We start from the raw sequence: 20,000 nt of genomic DNA on the forward strand, positions 1-20,000 counted from the left end.
ACTGAGTAGAAACTCTATCTAGCTTAATAAGAACGTGGGTAGGGAAAAGTTGAGTGCCACGGCCAGGGTCAAACAGTGGAGTTCCATAACTTATTCTGTGGCTGTAATTACAGAGCTAATGCTATGATGGCTTTCGCGGAGCAGACGAAACAAGATTACTTCAGTGGCTGTCTCAATGCCGTTAAGCACGCCACCAATCAAGCCTTCCTCATTTCACCTCCCGAAGCCATCAATGAAAACAATGCATTTCAGCCAACCATTACACGAACAATAACACCACTGCCTGCCATGTCCATTTAGTTATTTTCTTCAACCTCCCTTCAGCCTTAGCCTTCAGTCTCTGACACTAACTTCTATCAGCTTCCCCCTCTCTCTTTGTGTGGGTCTTCATGTCATTGTGCTCGCTGAGTGGAATTGCTGTCATAATTGAGAAAACGATTAAAGCGGCTGTCTAATATTGGCTTTGGGGATATGTGTGTGTATGTCAGTGTGTGTGTGTGTGTGTGTGTGTGTGTGGGAGGGTTGGAATGCTGGGGCAACACTCAGCTTGACATACTAATTGCGGGTCCATCCATGGAGGAATGGTCGATAGTAGCAATGTGTCAGATCAAAAGGGTCACATCTATGTCCTTCTATGCCCTCTATGTCCAATTTAAAATGCACAGATTAGACTGGGGGAAGGTATTTTTTAAGGTGCAATATGTAACATTGCTTCATTGGAAAAATATTTGTTGAGTGAACCCCCGCCCCTTTTAACTGGGTAAACAAACAAACAACAAAACAAACAACAAACAAACAACAAAACAAACAACAAACAAACAGAGTAGGCCAGCTATCCTACCTGCACCCATGGTGGTGACCAGCTTGGGCTTACTACGGGCCCCATCGCCCTTAGTGGTGTAGGCAGCTACGGTGACAGAGTATGTGGTCTCAGCCAGCAGGTCAACAAGGACCATCTCCTGTGGAACACAAGCAGGGTTAGGAGGGGACTCATGATGAACGCGCATGTGTGTGTGTGTGTGTGTGTGTGTGTGTGTGTGTGTGTGTGTGTGTGTGTGTGTGTGTGTGTGTGTGTTTGAACATTCATACGTTGTTAGGGACTACATCATGAAGTGGGTTAGGCAAGCATTTCAAAGTGTTGTTATTTTTACCTCGCTGTGCACACAGACAAGCGAGCCCATGTGTCATTCACAAACACAACTCACTCAGTGGCCTCTTTTTCCAACGAGGTCTCACAAATAATGTCAACTATACATATAACAGGCTTGAATACTGTGACAATGGAATGTTTTTTTTTTTTTTTTTTCAAAATGGGTGGAAAAATGGGTGATCCTTCCCACAACCTCCATCCTCTTGATTGATCTATTGCACTGCATGATTCACTGAGTGCAGTATGTTGTGCTAGTCAGCTAAAAGAACAAAGCAATACACAACTCCTGAAACTATCATGCTGACTAACGTTATGTTAGTTTACTTTTGTTGTTTTTAACACAAAGGACCCTACTTTCAATCAAAGATTCAATGACGAGCAAAGCGCAAAATTTAAGGTCTAAATGATGTTAATTTAAAAACCTGACAAAATGTATTTGCTAAATTTCTACCCCGAGCAAGATCCTATAATACACAAACATCTGTGGGTCCTCAATGCTCCTACATGACACCCAATATTGCTAGATCATGCACAAAACACTCTGCTTGTTTCATGACTGACTTTGCCACATTGCCTAAATATGGACCCCAAAGAGTAAAGAGAGAAACCCCCAATAAAGGGGGTCAATAAAGTATCTATCTATCTATCTATATATCTATCTATCTGTCTGTCTGTCTGTCTATCTGTCTGTATAGTAACGGACAGTGTGAATATGTATAATATGTTTATCCTTATCCATGCGTGTAGGTGGGAAAAATCATATTCAAAACACACATCAAGAGTTACTCACATGTTCGGTGGAATCATCATATTCCCACTGACCATGATTGGAGAGGTGGAGCAGGGGGGGGGGGGGGGCAGAAAAAGAAGACAATAAATAAACACAAGGCAAGTTACAAAATCAACAATAAAAAAAAAAAAACAATGATGAGAAACAAAGCTAAACAAATTCAGATCAAATGAAACAGGAGGAGATCATTATTTTGGAAAGTGCTGTGCTACATTTTACCCTTTTTTTTTTTCATGGTTCTGCAAAGCAGGAGTTAAGTGTTTTATCATAGCATGCACTGTGCTTAATAGTGTGCTCCACATAGACAATTGCAAGACTTGCATCTGGATCTACAGTATTTTCAAATAAATGAAACAACAGAAAACAGCATTTGTATTGTGGCTTTGGCCCATTACTCTTGATAAGAAGTCATTTCAATTTCACGTTGAAGCCATGCTATGCAAGAAAAGACTAGAATGCTTCAAATAGCTCGCCAGAGAGCAATCTTAAGATTATGTGTATGTGTGTGCATATCTTTCCAGCCTAATTTGCCCCATCCCTTGTAAAATGCAATCAAGCCGTGCTCAGTAACACGAGCAGATTCCATCACGGTTCCCATTTCTTTGCATTTACATCATGTCGACGTGGCCACGCAGGTGACAGCTCGAGGTAATGAGAACGTCCACCGGCGCGTCCGCATAGGAGCAGCTCGCTATCCTTTCTATTTCATCAATGCAGTGTTATTTTCATTTCCCAATCCCACCCTCGTCCCACAGAAATGGAGAGAAGCTTTCACAGTCCAATACGTGCAAAGCGACCATTTCATTTTCCTCTGCTTTCAATACCCCCCCCACCCCCCACACCCCCCCCCCCACCACCACCACCACCACCACCTTCATTGTTAATCAAAGGAGTAACTTTTCGCCCTGCTGTTGAGATTAGCAAGGGGATGTCTATCATGGTGACTATAAACAGACCAAAACAGCAAAAAAACAAAACAAAGAAAAACAAAGAAAAACAGAGGAAGAAGAGAGATAGACAGATATAGAGAGAGAGAGAGAGAGAGAGAGAGAGAGAGACAGAGAGACAGAGGCCGAGAGAGAGAGTGAAAGACAGATGGAGAAAGAGAGATAGAGAGAGAGAGAGAGAGAGAGAGAGAGAGAGAGATAGAGAGAGAGACAGAGAGAGAGAGAGAGAGAGAGAGAGAGAGAGAGACACAGAGAGAGAGAGAGAGAGTAGATGAGAGAGAGAGAGGGTAGATGTGAGACGAATGTGAGAGCACCTACCTGAGCATCGTCTATCAGGATGTCCTTGATAATTGGCTGTCCCATGGCCTCCCCATTTAGCATCCTGACATAGTGCACCTGGTATCCGCGGATCTGCCCGTGCTGCCTGTTGGACACTGGTGAGCGCCACATCACTTTTATTGACGTGGAGTTGACGGGCTCCACCTCAACTTTGCGAGGGGGGCCACTGGGCACTGGAGGAACCATGGGAGGATAGAAAGAGACAGGTCAGGATTACAGAGCCCACGCGCCCCCACCCTTATGCTACACCCCCCTCCTGGAAGCCCAACTCCCAAGAGCCAAAACGCAGCAGTGAAAAAATAAAAGCAAAAAATATCTACAAAAGGGTAGGATACTGTAACGAGTACTGTATGACATTGATATTTCAACAATGGCAAGGAAAAAAAAAAAATCTAAGCAACCCCAAAAAAAGTCTTACCACTGACTCATGTTTTGCTTTTTTTAAAGACATTAAAAAAATGGTAGTAGTGGATTAAAAACATGGAATAAAAATGTATTTGGTAAAATAGACAAAAAGGAGCCAAAATAGAGGCGCTTCAAAAAAGATTTTTTGAAGCACCATCAAAGAATTTGGCTATGAAGGCGTTTGGAGAAAAATTGAAACAAAAAAAGGGAAAAAAAGAGAAAATGCTACCATGGGCCATTCCTTCCATAGAGTATGATTCCCACTGTCGAATAACTGGGCATGTTTCAGAGGCATGTTTCAAACAGTCCAATTAGGGAAAATCTAGCAAAAAAAAAATGAAGAAAGAAAATCTTCATAAAAAAATTCTTAAGTAAAAAAAAAAAAAAAAACGCTTCAAAAATGACAGTTGGGAGAGTTGGAAGAGTTTAAGGCCAGACAGAGCCAGACATTGGTTGCGGGTGGAAAAAAATGCCATATCATGTGTTGAAACTGACTTCTTCAATGACAGCACTGGTAAAAATGTCAAAAATTGTGTTTACAAAAAAGAAAGCTCTCTATAGACCTTGGGGTCCAGGTTAGTACTAAACGATAATAAAGCAAGATAAAAGTAGCACTGTAGCTGTTAAAAAAGTAGGGGATGCAAGTTAAAAGGGTTAGTTTGCTGAGGGAGGATTCGGACTGGTGTTAAGACTGGCAGAGTGTGGGAGGTTGGGTGCTGCTAGCAGTGTTTGGAAAGGGCATTTGGGGCAGGTTTGCAGAGGGGCAAGCAGGCAAGTAGGACATACCATCCTCCTCTGTTCGGATGAGTTGGGGCAAGCTTTCGGGGCCCTGCCCTACGTCAGTGTGGGCGGTCACGGTCACGCGGTACTCTGTCCATTTTTCCAAGTTTTCCAAGAGGTACTGGGTGGATTCCGGGGGGATGTCCGAGATTTGCCTTGTGGCCAAGTCTTCTCCCTCCGTGGCGCCGTACTGGATGGCGTACTTGGTAATGATTCCGTTTTGAAGTTCCATGGGGGGTGGCCGCCAACTTACCAGAATGTTGGTGGAACTCTGGCTAGAGCACTTGACATCCTGAGGTGGAGCTGAGGGTTCTGATTGGAGGGTTGGGTTGAATCCAGCAAAAGTTTGCCATTTGATTGGATGAGCCATTTCCGGGTTGGGATATAAATATTTGATTTGATTGTTTGTTCGTTTGTTTGTTTTTTTTCAAGGTGGGATTCAGAGAGGGGTTGAAGTGGCAGATTTTTGTTGTTGTTGTTTGTTTGAGGTAAGGATGATGGTGGGAACGCACAAACACAAAAGAAAAAAGGATAAGGGAAAATAAATGGATAATAAAATGAAGACAAAACACAAGGACCAGACTCATGTGTTAAGCAAAATGGTGTTTGACAAAAAACAAGGTTTCACATATTAGGATGGAGAAAAATGTCAAAGACCAACAACTTGGATTTCCAATGGAGATCAACAGAATAAACTCACATGTTGAAAATGTATGGATGAGATGAAACCTTCACAATATAAAACCTACCTTTACCTACTTTTCTGTATATCTAAATTATCCTACTACTACAAATACCCTACATAATATAACTTAATATAATTCTAAATAAACCCATTAGTGACTAATTTTAAATCAGAACATTTTTATAACCCAAATCAAAAAGAAAATATTATTTGAATATACAAATTACAAATAGTTCAAACATTTTTTTTCCAAGCAGTTACCATAATCCAAAACCATAAAGGTTGATGTTATCAGCTCTCTTAGAGTTGAAAATGTAATGTTGCTCACCAACCTTTCCGAAGCCTGTTGGTTTGTGGTAAAAGCCTGCTAGCACGACAAGAGACTGCTCCGAGGAAGCAAGACTGAAGTGTAACACTCTCAAGGCTACATCATGCAAATGCTAATAGCTAACCTGTGTCACATTCCCACTATGGTGCATACTGTTAGCATCTTGCATGGGCTTTACCTACCACCATCGGCAAACTTGACTGCTGGATCTAGTTCTAGTGCTGATACTTACTTACCTGTTTGTCTATCACCTTTGCATTACTACAGACGACCCCAGGTTTATATTCAAATGTGTCAAAATATCAATGAAAGATCTTTGTAAATTAACTTTTTTTTGGCTTAAGAGTGTTTCCAAATAGAAATTGATTGTCATCTGTGAGTGTCCTAGGCATAAAGCTGAGGTCCTCTTAGTGCAATATGTTGGTTTACAGTCACTGCATTTTGCGTTTGAGCTTGCCACAACTATTTACGTAGTTTCATTTTGGCACCAAGAAACCAGGGGGAAAAAGAGTGCAGTTGATTACTTCACCACAACACTGTTTCAGTTCATTACAGCGGCCCCTTTGAATAGATGCAGAAAGCCCAATCGCAATATGCGAGCAGGGTATTGTGGCTGACATTGGATGTCAAAAGACAAGGCTCTTTTTTTCGTGATAGGCTGATTTCGCCCTTTCCCTAATCAAATGGAAGAGTGTCAGATCATTGTAGGAGAGCGAATGAATAATTCAAGCCTTTGTTATTGGTCCGTGTCAAAGATCTAACTCGTCAAAAAAGCAGCAGCAACAGCAGACTGGATGCCGGAGTAAATTAAGTGACCTTGTCGATTGACTTCTCCTCACCATGGCCACTGGCGGCGTCCACACACACACACACCAACACACACCCTGCTCAGAGTGAGCGTGGTGTGCGGGCCGTACGACCTTCAAACGCCTGGGTCTGGCCCAAGACGCTTCAAAGTGATTCCATTTTCGAAAACACCAGCCCGTCTGGTTTCCTACTCATTAGCTTAGTCCAGAGCTAGTGCCATCTTAGGGCTATTAGATGCTTTCAAACATGGAACCTAATATAATATAATATAATATAATATAATATAATATAATATAATATAATTTTTGATTGTTAGTATTTTTTAATAGTTTTCTGTCTGCTCTGCCTGTATTGGTCGACGTCTGAGCGGTGGAAGGAGACCTACGTGTCTGGGGCGTCTCAGCTGAGATCTCATTGGTGTAGGCTCCCACGCCGTGTTTGCTGCGAGCCGCTAACTGGAACGTGTAGGTGCTGAAGGGCTTCAAGTCCTTCAGCAGGTAGGTGGTCGTGGGCTCAAAGCTCACCCGCTTCTAGAGGAAGAGGGAGAAAAATGAGAAAGGGATCGCAGACCTTACAAGACCTTACAAGTCAACAAGACCTCTAATTGTATTCATTGTTTGAATGTCTTTGCTATGAGGTTGAAGTCAGTATGCTGATAAATAAATGCTTCAGGGGTGTGTGTGTGGGAGGGGTGGGGTGCTAGTCTCATGCAATAACATTTTCTAAGATTAAAGCTAAGGCCAGCAACAAAACTAGAACTGCTAGTATTATTGCAAATTGTGTATTTTTGATTCATTATGTTTGATAAAAATGTGAATGCATAATATATGCTGAAATGCACATTATCTTAATGTTACAAATAAAAGTGCATTTCCAACTGGACCTCCATTTTTTTTGCTTGACTTAACACTTTTATCCCGTCTTTATTGTGAGGCTGCATTCAGTATAGATACTGTATAGGTAAAAAATGGTAGATGGCAAAAGTGGGTGGTAAATATAATTTAGAGAGTATCTTTCAATGGGGTCACAGGCTGGTTAATGGCCTTATTGTTTCAAGATGTGTGGAGAGCGAATCAATGACATGCCTCTTCTTTCTCATCCTTCTTCCTGTACAGCAGCTCATATCCCATAATTTGATTGTCCTGTCCATTCTGAGAGGGCGCTACCCAAGACAGCAGGACACTTGTCTCAGACTTAGCCTCCGCCTTGAAGTCCGTCGGCTGGGATGGAACTGAAAGAGAAAAAGAAAAAAAAGAGAAAAATAATTGAGTTGAAAGGATATACAGTTTAACTGGTGGCCACATGGCTGCTGATTCCTTTTTATTATGAATTGAAATGCATGCACTGTCGTTTCTTGCGAATCAAATCGGGCATTACACAAAGGCAGTACTGCAGGCAGAGGAAACTTGGCGCTGCACTGCACTGCGCTTGGAGATTACAATTGTTTACGGCTGTGGTCAAAATGAAAAGAGCCATTTATTTTTTCTCAGCTCAGTGTGAGTGAAAGAAAGAAAATGATAGAGAAGGAAAGAAAAAAAAAGAAATGGAGGGGAGGATTAGAAAAAAAAACAGACACAGAGAGTGTGAGAAAAATAAATAAAGCAAGAAAGAATGAAGGAAAGAAAGAAAGAAAGAAAGAAAGAAAGAAAGAAAGACATACTGTAGCAAGAGCGAGAGAGAGGTGAGAGAAGAAGGGAAAGGTAGACTGAGGGGGGGGGGGGGGAAAGAGAGGAAAAAAAACAGGGATACACCTGCAAGGCTGTTGACCTCACCTCCTGTCTTGGTGATAATCTGTAGGTCAGAGGACAGTGGTCCGTCTCCCACTGACGTGTAGGCCAGCACCTTGATGTAGTATGTCTTGTTTGGTGTCAGATTTTGGATGGTGAGGAAGTTGGAGGCCCGGACTATCTGCTTCTCCCACTGGTTGACCTGATGCGTGGGCTCGCTGGTGTAGTAGACCCGGTAGCCCATGATCTGACCGTTGGCCTCCTCGGGCTCGTCCCAATGGATGATGGCCGTGGTGCCGCTAAGCATGCGGCCTCGGACCTGCCGTGGCGCCGTGCTGGGCGCCTGCTCTGCCGTCTTGGCTTCGATGGCGTCGCTGGACGGCCCGCGGCCAATGTTGTTGACCGCCACCACGCGGAACTCGTAGTCGGAGTATGGGCTGAGGCCGCCGACGCTGTAGCGGGTGGTGGCCACGCCGTCAATCTCCTTGTAAGGGTCCTCGGAGTTCTTGGACTTGTGCTGGATGATGTAGTAGGAGACAGGCTCTGGGTTGCCAGAGTCCCAGGTGAGGGTGATGCTGGTCGCCGTGCGTTCAGTTACCACGGGGACCCCTGGAGGCTTGGGTAGAGCTGGAGAATCAAAGAATAAGAAAAACAATATATTATTTATTAATGAATCTAGCTTGTATCCAAAGCGAATAACAGAGACCAATAGCAGAGACAATCCCCTTAGAGCCCCCTAGGGGTTAAGTGCTTTGGTCTGGAGCACAATGATGGAACCCATGCCTTTCTAGCTACATCTTGGTAGCCCAGTTCTTTAGTTAGTACACCACCACTGCCCAAAAGACAGGATCAGATGTACCGTTGCCACCAAAGAAATACAATAATCAACAGAACATTGTTCTCAAAAAACGATGTTCTCATATTGAAACTGATAAGGAATAGCTATGCAGGCCCATTCGGCAGCTTTACATTCTAAAAAGCTGCATTCAGAATGGCTACAGCAGCAAAGCTGCTACTGGGTAAAACTATCAAAGGTTTAGACACCATTCCTAGTCAATGCATGTGCTAAAGAAATCTATGGCTGTGCTTTGCTAATGTACTATACAAATTACTCCAAAACAAGCAAACTTTTGTTTATTTCTACTTTCATAGTGAACACAAATGTAAATGCATTGCAAATAAATAAAAATCTGTTTCTGTACATTAGTTTAATTTTACAATTGTTGGGTGCGAGACTAAATGCAACAAATGTTTCAACCCAAAACACACTTCCTTTAATCATTCCTAAACCTGTGTTGTCTGGGTGATCATAAAACAGCACTGCTCGATAAGCCCAGCGGTGCAGCTTTCACTTCAAAGGAACAGTAAAGAAAAGCATGGGCTGGAATAACATGGCGGGGCTAACGTGGTGACAGTTAAATTAGCATTCCTACATCATGTACTGCCTGTATGCTCCCGGGAAAATGTTTTCACCAAAGGTCGTAGCATGGAGCGCTCCCTTTTCTCGACAGCCAGAACGAGAGAGAGACACAGAGCTATGGGCACACCCTTCACGCGCTCACTATGTAAATGGAATAAAAAAATAAAAAAAAAACAGAAGAAGCAGACATCAACGGCTTGTGTGATTCCCCCAGCGACCACCTCAGACAGGCAAGCCGTGGCATCTCTCTTGGTTTAGCACCGCTTTTCAATTATTCACAGGCCTTCAATTTACTGCTTTAATTTCCACAAACAACATAATGGGCCGTGTGAGATAGGAGGTCTGGGCGCTCGCTTGCCTCAAAGGACCATCTCACAGTGGCTGCTTGTGAGAGCGTTGGGTATATTTTGACTCCAATCTCCTCTTGTTATGTCTTCAGCAGGCAGGGAAACATGAGACATAGAGTGGGACTTGGGAAGAGAGAGAGAACGGCAGAACGTTCCGGAGTTTGCTGACTGCCAAGGAAAGCGCCGAGGCATTAACCTTTCATCCGAAGCACATCGACGTCTTTGTAAAGTATGAAAGTGATATCAAATGAAAAAAATAATAAGAACTAAAATAAATAAAAAGGAAAGAAAAGAAAACACAAGACTAAACAGACTAAACATTGCTTTGATTCCTTTCGGCCTGCTGAGATCAGACTGCATGCATGTTGAAAGGTAAGAGCTTCAGCGCTAACGGCGCTAACGTCTTGCCTCTGTGGAAGCCTTGTTAGCTTAGCCGCTTCACAAACACAGGGCCCTCTTGGCAGTGGCCGCTGTTCCCTAACAGTAAAAGCCTTTTTTCAAGCGTGCCAAGCCCAAGCTCGTAACAAATTGAACAGGCAGATGGGGGATCTGTGTAGAAACGTTTGAAGTGACGGAAATGGCCTCTCCTACAGAGGACAATCTTGTGGCGTGAAGATCTAATTCTTACACTCAAAGGTTTTCTGCCACTATTTTTGATTGAAAAAAGCTACCTTCATGTGCAAAAGCCATGGCAAAAGCCCATCCAGCCATGTTGTATCACATCCAGAGTGAGTCAGGTGAATTCTCACATCGATCTGAACATCAACTTCTGATCTGAACATCAGCTGAACATCTGAACAACATGCCTTATCAATTTATTTCAACTATCGCTATTGCTAGCAGAAACACCTTTGCATTGTGTGAAAGGACTGAACGTTTTTAAGAATCTTGTCAAAGGGTATTTCAAGAAACAATTTGAAAACTCAACTTATAAGATTCATTTTGGAGTTTTCTTAAGTAGGCTACAGAAACAACCTGAAGGAGTTCACAAAACTAAACAACCTGAAGGAGAAGGAGTTCACAAAACTAAACAACCTGAAGGAGTTCACAAAACTAAACAACCTGAAGGAGTTCACAAAACTAAACAACCTGAAGGAGTGTCTTTGTTGAGATCCCATCCATATGGACAAAACGTAATTCACATCAGTAGTACCTTTGACAGTGATCTGAGCCATGGCCTCGATGACGCCCAGTGTGGACATGGCGACGCAGGTGTAGTTGGCCGACTGCACCACGTCAGTGAGCTCCAGCACGTTGCGGCCAATGGGCATGTCGTCCTCTGGGGTCAGGTCCTCAGAGCCCAGCATCCACTTGACGTAGGGCATGGGTGAGCCCACCGCCACGCACGTGATGTTGACGCTGCCGCCCGGCATTATTTCGCTGTCCGTCGGAGGGATGGAGAAGCGAGGGGGAACCCGACGCACTGGAGAGGAAGAGAGACACAGCACAGGCGACAGTGACGCAACAACTCCAGAAGGAGGTGGGGAGCATTCATCACCCAGAAATGTGTGTGTCAGACAATAGCTAATCATACTTAAATCCTAAATGGAGAATACAAGAACTTCAAGTCATGTATCTTACTGTATAATACATTATGATTATGTTAGCTTGATATTCACGTCTATATCTTATACATTATAGTATATATGATAATAGCTCCACAATTACATTGTTTGCTAGCAAAATGTTATTAAATAATATTAAATTATCAATTCATGTCCTGTATACTTAGCCATGAAAGTCTGATGGGAGTTAAGAATGACATCTTTCAATCACATACACTCATACATCGTCCATACCCAAGGGGTGGGTTCAAGATTGTAACTAGCTACAAGATCACAAACACCATGCACATACGAGGGCACCAGGTACACAGGCTGAGAGGACCAATCACGAGGTTGTAAACTGGAGGTTCAACAGCATACCACAGTTGTTAGGGGCGACTCACAACTTCAATGCTGCAGACTTCCAGTTGATGTGAGGATAACGCTCAGACGTATCGTCACATCAAACACACAGAGAATAAAAATGTGTCCCCACCTCAGCATCACAAAGCACAGGAGAGGGGGGAGGGGGGTCAGCCCCCATGACAGCAGCATAACACTCGTGAGAGAGAGAGAGCAACTTTGTGGTTGTAGCTTCTCTGACTCGTTCCAAAAAGTGGTCACAGTCTCAAAGACTTTTGAATGCCCAAATTAATAAAGAATGAACATGTCTAAATAAAGAATAAAAATAATAATAATTAAAATAAAATCACACGATTTGAAATGAAAAATAGCAAAAAAACAAAACATATGATACATGATGGACGGATAATTTAAATGCATAACATGTGCATATGAATATAGAACATCTGATCCAGGCAGGACGTGCGACAGGCAGTCTGTCATGCACAGCAAACACACAGCAGAACTTGGTCAGGCAGGCAGACACATTTGGAACCCAGAGAGAGAAGAGACATCATAACCACACAGGGAGGAGAGAAGAGTTAAAAACAGAGAGAAAACAGAGAAGCAAGAGAGCAATGAGGAAAGAGAAGGAAAACAGAGAGAGAGAGAGAGAGAGAGAGAGAGAGAGAGAGAGCAAGTCAACGCCACCAGGGTTAGATTGCAAGGGTTGGGTTGCATGGAAACAAACAGGGGGGGCATCTACTAAAACTCTGGGTTGCCAAGGCGTGCCCAGGGCTCCGTGACTGGCATCACTGTGGGGGATATGCCCTGCAGGGCGACGGAACACGGGGTGCCATGGCGAAGAGGAAGTGGGAGTGAGACAGAGGGTAAACAGACTGGAGATGAGGACCTGATGGGGCAAGCTTTGTTTACTTGGATTAGCTCCAGGAGAGGTGGTTGTCCTAGCAACAATAAAAAGAGGGGCGAATGAAAGGCTAGATAACAGCCAAACTGCTGGTCAGGAGAGAGAGGGTTGGAAAGGGAAAGGGGGACATAGAGAGGGAGAGAGAGAGAGAGAGAGGCGGGGGAGGGGGGGGGAGGAAGGAATGGCTGCCAGTGATCCTGCTTTTGGTACTCAGCACGGGGGTGGGGTGGAGGTGGGTGGGGGTCCCAGGAGCTTTGCATTCTGGGATACCGGTCAAGGATAGTCATGGGTCAGCCCTCGAGTCCTGGATGAGTTTTTCGGTGGCACTTGTCTCTTTTAGTTTATGGTTTTGCCCTAGTCTGAACCGCGCGGTGAGATTAATCACCATAACGCTTGGTGGGTTAACCTCTGCTGCTGGTTTCGTGAAGAGAGAGGCTCTTTCCGCGTGGGATCGTTTTTAATTAAAATTACATGGGCCTCTGTGTGCCTGCACTGCTCACCCCGATGAGCTTGGACTAATTTCATGTCGACAGGCTTATCCTCGCTTTTTTTTTTTTTATTTCACGCCAACGTGGTGTTTGTCTATTAACGTGATGGACTGAAGACACTGACATCTCCAAAAACACATCTCATTATTGTTTGGTGGTGCTGAAGTGGAAGACTTGTGCTTGCTTTTGGATTAAAAAAAAGTAGAACCATAAGTTTTATTTTAATTACTGGAGATGATATACCAGTTTTTTGTCTTCTGTTCCTTTTAGAGAGAGAGAGAGAGAGAGAGAGAGAGAGAGAGAGAGAGAGAGAGAGAGAGAGGAGGGGAAAAAGATAACTCCCTGCATTATTAAGTACAACTTTCCTCCCATTTTTTTTCTTCTCATATTTAATTAATTTCCAATTGAATCACATTCCCCAAAGACATAATGTTACCCTATTCGTTTAAATATCATTACATTTGTCAAGTCTGGAGGAAGACGCAGGAAATACATCATTCTTTCATTAGATTCCCATTAAGCACTTGGGAGAAGGTGTCAAGGGAGAGAGAGAGAGAGAGAGAGAGAGAGAGAGAGAGAGAGACTATTTCAGAGTGCATATTGATAGGTATGTGCATTGTGTACATCTGTCAGCATTTACTCACTATGACTGAGAAGGTAGAATTTACAAAAATGATTAAGAAGTCTCAGTAGTGTCAACTCAGCATGGCAATTTCAGTCCGCAATCGCTGATTTAGAGTTCTGACTTGATATAATTTGATTTGCTTTGTATAGCCTAGAACCAAGCATTAAGTGACTATTTGTTGATGTCTTTGGGATCAGATACAGTTCAGATGTGCGGAGATCAATTCTGACATAAATCTTTAATTATCCGACTCCCTGAGGAGGTGTATGGGGAGATCAGAGAGAATCAGAGCTACATTGGAATGAAGAACAAAGTCCTTCATCTTTTTTTTTCTGTTTTGAGATAAGGGACATAATACCGTGGATCGCTACAATGTCCAATGACCCAGCTGGCACATGGGGCGTGTCTGAGTAACGAAGCAGGATCACTGACAACTTGGAAGTTCTCCATGGAAGGTTAGAGGGCAGTGTGCAGCTCTCAGCTCCAGCATTAGACAGATCACCATGCAAACCCCTCCACCCAGACCCATCCCGCCCTTAGATACAGAATGCACATTCTCATTCTCATAGTATTACATGCACCACTTTTTAGACAGTCAGGCATCAGAGAAACATATCAGGAAACAAGGGGGAGAAGGCATTCTCTACTCCACAACATATAGGGGAAAAAAAACATATCAGGCTTTCTCTAATGATGTGAAAACATAACGGAACAAAATGTACAAAAAAAAAACATCAAGAAATAAACACCAACGCGACTTTGAACAAACATACATGTACAGCTACATTCATTTTGTTTGTGTGGCTCTCAAGCTTCCTGTCTAAGTTGTTTGTTTGTCTGTTTGCTTGTTATAGTGGTTTGTTTTAGTGAGTTGTTAGAAAGTAAAAACACACCAACCTTCTCGCAGCTCTGAGGGATTGTAGGGAGTTTGATGCAGAACACAATGAAATGAGAAACAGGAGAAAAACAGGGAAAACACAGAGAGAGTAAAAAGGCCATGTTCAAGGTCAAGGTCAAACCGCTTAGCAGAGAAGGAAAAACAAAAACATCTCTTTTCTTCCGTTTTCTCACATAGAGGGTAAAAGAAAAATAACCTCTATCGCCATCACAACAACTGGTCAAAGATGGCTGCCCCTCACACTACCCTAAAAAGCCATATATGAGTTTATGACTAATGGAGAACATCTAACGTTACATGTTTCAGAAGTTTACATTAAAAATTCTGTGAAAACTATACAGTACATTTATAATTCTGTCCCAGTCTCTAGGTTACACTTTTGTGGAACACTGTTATTTTGCTTTAATTCGGTCAATTTGATCATTTTGTTTAAATCTAATTAAGATGTCTTTGGTGATACTGGAAATAAATATGTGTGTTCAGAATTGCTGATTGCTTAAGTTTATTTGAAATAGCAATAAACTGGGACGGAATCATATAGGAAATATAGTAAATTACATATATAAATAAATACCTGCAGTAAGGTCATTTATTAACTTAATATAACATTTAATACACATGAAATAATTTAGTGGAGGAGTTTGTACAATGACCTTCATAATATAAATTACATTATTATCAAATTACCTCATTCCTCACCATTTCCATGGTACAATATGATGTCCTTACATTTTTACAGCACTCTTTTAGAATAGTACTTTTATTTTAAAGTGGTGATATTTATAGGACAATAAAGACTCTGAGTTGAAAGCCAATGCATCTCCTCAACTAATAAAATATAATATATTATGCATTTCACATTACACCTAAACTGCACTAAAAACTCTGGCTGATCTAGTCATAAACATCTCTGCTTATGTTCGAATCAATATTGCAGTTAATATATGTTTAATATCACTAGTTAAAATGTGTCAGATAATACTATAAATGTCTATCAGATACTACTAAGTTAACTTCCTTTTAAAACCTTTTTAACCAAAAACAATGACTCTTTTAGGAAGGAAGAGAAAAAAAAAGAAGAGAGAAAATAAATGTCAACAAATCAGTCAGGGCCGCTGCTGGGATAGAGCAGGAGAATGGCCATGGGGGTTTGGGGGGTGCACCCCTCGCCCCTAGGCCTCAAGGTTACAGGTCAAAGGTTAAGGTTAAAGGTCATTAGTCACACTCCAGGCAACCAAGTCATAAGATTCAGGAAAACCCAACGGAAATCGAAACCAAAACAAATCAAATGTGCACAGGTTTGTCACAACAAACAGGTTCCAATCAGTGCAAGGAAGACACTGCAAAATGCAACAGACAATACTTACAAACATAAGCTCCTTCTGTACCGCTTCACTTAAGACTCCTTCATCTTTAATGCTTAATTAGCTAGATGATAACTCTTTGTCAGTTTTTTTTTACAACCCAGAATGTTTTACTGATTCCTTTCTCACAGTAGAGATGCCGAGCGGCACCTCTCGGCTCCTACCTCTGACGTATAAGTTAGCCGGGGCGGAGTAGCGGGTGCCATCGTTGTTGGTGGCCACACACTCGTACTTCCCCTGGTCCGACTCCTCGCTCAGCTCGATCTGGAGGGCTCCTAGGTGAGAACAGAAGGCACGGTGGGGGCACCAGGGGTTAAAGGTCATCGCCATTGGCAACAGGGACAATCAACTTCTCCTTATCTCACCCCCCCCTTTTTTTTCCTCTAGCCACGAGTGGAGGAAGTGTTTCGCCACCCTACTGTACTTGCTGTTAATGTCTGCTAAGCTTCTGCAGTTTAGATTCATTAACTTTCAATAAAGGGCCGGTGGTGACTGGCAGTCTAAGCCTGAAATCCTTTAAATATACCGCTGATTAAAAAAGCATCTTCTACGGAGCCTTCTACACTTTGGCTTAACCTATATGAAGAGGCAAAGCATGTCTCGTATAGATAGATGGCTCAGATGAAAATAATAGGGGCAAAAGAGGATAAATTGCCCCACCGAGTCACTAGGATGCTCACAGTTTCCGTCGAAGAGCATAGCTTAGGCCTTGAAATCCCTACTGCAGTACTTTTGATCCCCTGTCTTCTTCAGGCCTGGCGTTTCAAGGAGAAATTGATCTCTAACATTATTTCAAATTTAGACCACTAACAAATTTGCACTACGGTGTGAATATGTTGTCTCAGTCAGTCGTTATCCAAGGAAGTACAAATCATTTTGATCTGTTTAGTGCTCATCCCTTATAATGTTTACTGCTGTATCAGTATTTTAACGTCACAACCAGGCCTGTAGAAAGGTTTGGGAAAGCACTGACAATAGACATTTGGTTGTTGTACGGAAAACCATCCATTGCTTCACCAAATTACATATTGCACGTCACGATGATGGAAAAAAGGACACATACATGTTGCAGGGTTTCTCTAAGGCCTTAATCTGTAAGGCCAGCATTACATCACATCAAAACTACATGATGTAATTTTAGGGAATTGTTATATTTGTATAACTATTGCCTGGAAAATTATGATGGTCGTATTTCTCTTGTCTCTATTTAGAGATGTTTTAACAGTTTTAAGGATGGGGCTAGCCCTGCAATATACAACATTTCACTGGACTTGTTTACATGGAAATGAGTGAGACTGCTTCGGGGAAGCATGAGTCAAACAAAAGAGGTTTACAATATACAAAAGCAGCATAACAAGGGGGGAACAATTAAAAGTAAATAAATTTCAAGTTATGAAATTTAGCATATCCAATCACAAAGATCAATTGTCAATAGGGGGGGAATGGGAATTAAAAACGGGTTAAAAAATGCAGCATTTACAAAAAATGTATATTAAAAATTGCTGCTGGAATACGAGGGGAAAATGTGTCATAGAGGCATAATGATTATTGAGACCAATATATTACCCTCTGGAACAAAATATTTGACATGCAAATCTCTCCAAAGAACAAGAAACGTATGTCGGTACAACTTACAACCTTTTGACAACCCTTAGCTGAAAAATAAAATGCAATTGTATTAGATGTCAAAATTCAAAATGGCCTGAGCCAACAAGAAATTCACCCGACCACTGCCATAGGTTCCATAAGCTAGAAGGGACACCCATAAAAATCCACCAATGGGATCAGCAGTGGGGTGTCACATGACTCGAAAGGGGGGGAAAAATCACTTAATCATAAACCAACTCCGAACTCCTTGTCACTCGTCAAAAATGACAAAACACACTCTGCCAGCATGATCCTTTAGTCTTTCCCCAAACCCTGAAGAATAAAAATAACAAAAATGTCAAAAAAGCAAATGTAGCCTTCAACCCAACAAAATCAAGAATAAAAATACAGGTGTGAAAGAAGAAAAAAGCACCGTTGTAAACTTTATCAAAAAAGTAGTTGTTTGGGCTTTTTTTGAGAAGGTTACAGGTAGAGGAAAGTGAATAGAGTAGAGGAGTAAAAAAAAAGTTGGCAAAGACAGAAAGAAGTTCTTTGGAAGTGTAAAAATAAAAATAATAATAATAATTTAAAAAGTGGCAGAGAAGAGGGCCATGGTGTCTTCTGACCCCCTGAACACCTCCTGGGTCATCTGCGCTTATGCTAGTGCTGAACAAGACCAGCTAAGGGGGGAAAAATGTTTGGTTGTTTTAGTTGGACAAAAAGAGGGACACATGAGTAATCGCTATGGCCAAAAAGAAAACAAAAAATGAAAAGTGGGGGGAAAAATAGAAGTAGGGGAGGGAAAAAAAAAAAAAAAACAAAACACGTCATTGGATATGCTTCATTGTGTAGCAGTGAGCATATCGCAAGTAAGCGGTACTTAAAATGAAAGAAAACAAACCGAACCGAGAAAAGCTACTTGAACCGAAAAACAAACATAATTATCAAGGAAAAAAAAGGGGGGAAAAAAAAGCATGGGGACTTGGATGGATAGACCAAAATGGAACGAATAGACAGAACGTAAATGAAGGAAGAAAAAAAGAAGAGATTGGAATAGGTTGATTGGAAAAGTAATGAGATTTGGGGAGAGAGGGGGGAGTTTAGGGGTGAGAAGACGGGCTGAAGACATGGAGACGAGCGGGGTGGATGGAATGGGTAGACAGCAAGAATGAATTTTTTTTTTTTTTCATTCTGTGAACGTCAGTTCAGCACTCTTACCTCTTATTGGTGTACCACCTGGGTGGATAATATGAATGCAAATAAGATTAGAAAGAAGAAGCATTAGTACGAGGAGAAAGAGGCTGGGGGCTTTGGAAGAAGAATTCAATTAGATTTTAACAGAGTACGTAAATAAAGGTACTACAGGGAAAGGGGAGAGATAGAAAGAGAGATAGAGAGAGGGAGAGAGAGAGATGTAGAAGAAGAGATTGATTGATTCTACTGGCAAAGAACAGGTATAATCAAAGGTAGATAGCACAGGAAGCAGTTTGGCAGGTCAAAGAGCAACTTTGTACAGTGGTTTAACACAGGGAAGGTGGGAAAGCGCCATGTGCTTGTCACAATTTTGCTTCAGATGTTTCTCTTTGTGCAGATGTTGCAGAATTGGCGTGATTTTTGGAAACCAGTTGCTTCGGGGGAAGGGCAGAAGTGGTTGGTTATGAGGGCAGGGAGAGGGAGGCGGAGGAGGTTTATTTGACCCTTCGGCCCAACCCAGGAAAAGCAGGAGAACTGATCTCGCCCCAAGGATTTCATTTTAGTTTATCTTTTTTTTTTTTATTCTTTTTTTTTCTTTAAATCTTCTGTGTGTGGGAGGGGGGCAACCAAGCGGATGGCTAGCTTAGATCGATCACATCAAAAGACTGAGCAAAGTGACATAGTGAGTATGTTGAGTACGTGAGGGAGTGAGAGAGTAAGTGAGTGAGTGGGTGAGTGGTTGGGTGGGTAAGTGAACAGGTGGTTGAGTGAACCATTGAGTGCACCATACAGGAAGGGGGAGGGGCAGATACAGGGAGTGTATTTTTGCTAAGGTGAGGCTAGTTTTGCTAAGCTACATCTAAATGATCTAGTTCTAGTGTCTTTTACCAAATCCTGGTCAGGGTTTAAGTGTATGTGAGTGTGTGTCTGTGTGTCTTTATGTCTGCTACTATAACTACTGTATGTGTGTGTATTTATGTGTGAGTGTGTGTGTGTGTGTGTATGTGTGTGTAGTTTTTTATATGTGACATACTACTACCTGATAACTACGCTAACAGTTAGTAAAATGCATGCCATGCATTTTCAATTAATACGAGTAGTTTGAGACATGAGAACATTAGTGGGGAGTGAGGTGTGCTTCAAAGCTAAGCACTTACCAAAGGATTCTGTAGATTTAAAAATACAGAGAGAAGAAAGACAGCATAGAACATATGAGTATATTATATTTCTTAAGCTTAATACAGAGCTTTAGCTTTTTTTGTCATGGTTAATGGTTAACGCTTAATAGATTCTACTGCAAAGGAT

At 42.0% G+C, this 20,000-nt stretch overlaps 1 protein-coding gene across 1 annotated transcript in view; it reads right to left on the reverse strand.

The window, feature by feature from the left end:
* The window catches only part of LOC125289303 (receptor-type tyrosine-protein phosphatase delta), a 109,151-nt gene that overhangs the window by 58,535 nt on the left and 30,616 nt on the right, over positions 1–20,000 (reverse strand). Inside the window, exons 6-17 of the mRNA XM_048236057.1 lie at positions 19,853–19,861; positions 18,720–18,737; positions 16,079–16,189; positions 14,550–14,561; positions 10,879–11,148; positions 8,004–8,585; positions 7,317–7,462; positions 6,617–6,761; positions 4,418–4,723; positions 3,206–3,399; positions 1,941–1,967; positions 842–959 (exon numbers count right to left, since the gene is read on the reverse strand). Of these exons, the coding sequence (XP_048092014.1) occupies positions 842–959; positions 1,941–1,967; positions 3,206–3,399; positions 4,418–4,723; positions 6,617–6,761; positions 7,317–7,462; positions 8,004–8,585; positions 10,879–11,148; positions 14,550–14,561; positions 16,079–16,189; positions 18,720–18,737; positions 19,853–19,861 (1,938 nt within the window). The remainder of the gene's footprint in view (positions 1–841; positions 960–1,940; positions 1,968–3,205; positions 3,400–4,417; positions 4,724–6,616; positions 6,762–7,316; positions 7,463–8,003; positions 8,586–10,878; positions 11,149–14,549; positions 14,562–16,078; positions 16,190–18,719; positions 18,738–19,852; positions 19,862–20,000) is intronic.

This window comes from Alosa alosa, chromosome 24, assembly GCF_017589495.1.
Source record: "Alosa alosa isolate M-15738 ecotype Scorff River chromosome 24, AALO_Geno_1.1, whole genome shotgun sequence".
Lineage (NCBI taxonomy): Eukaryota > Metazoa > Chordata > Actinopteri > Clupeiformes > Clupeidae > Alosa > Alosa alosa.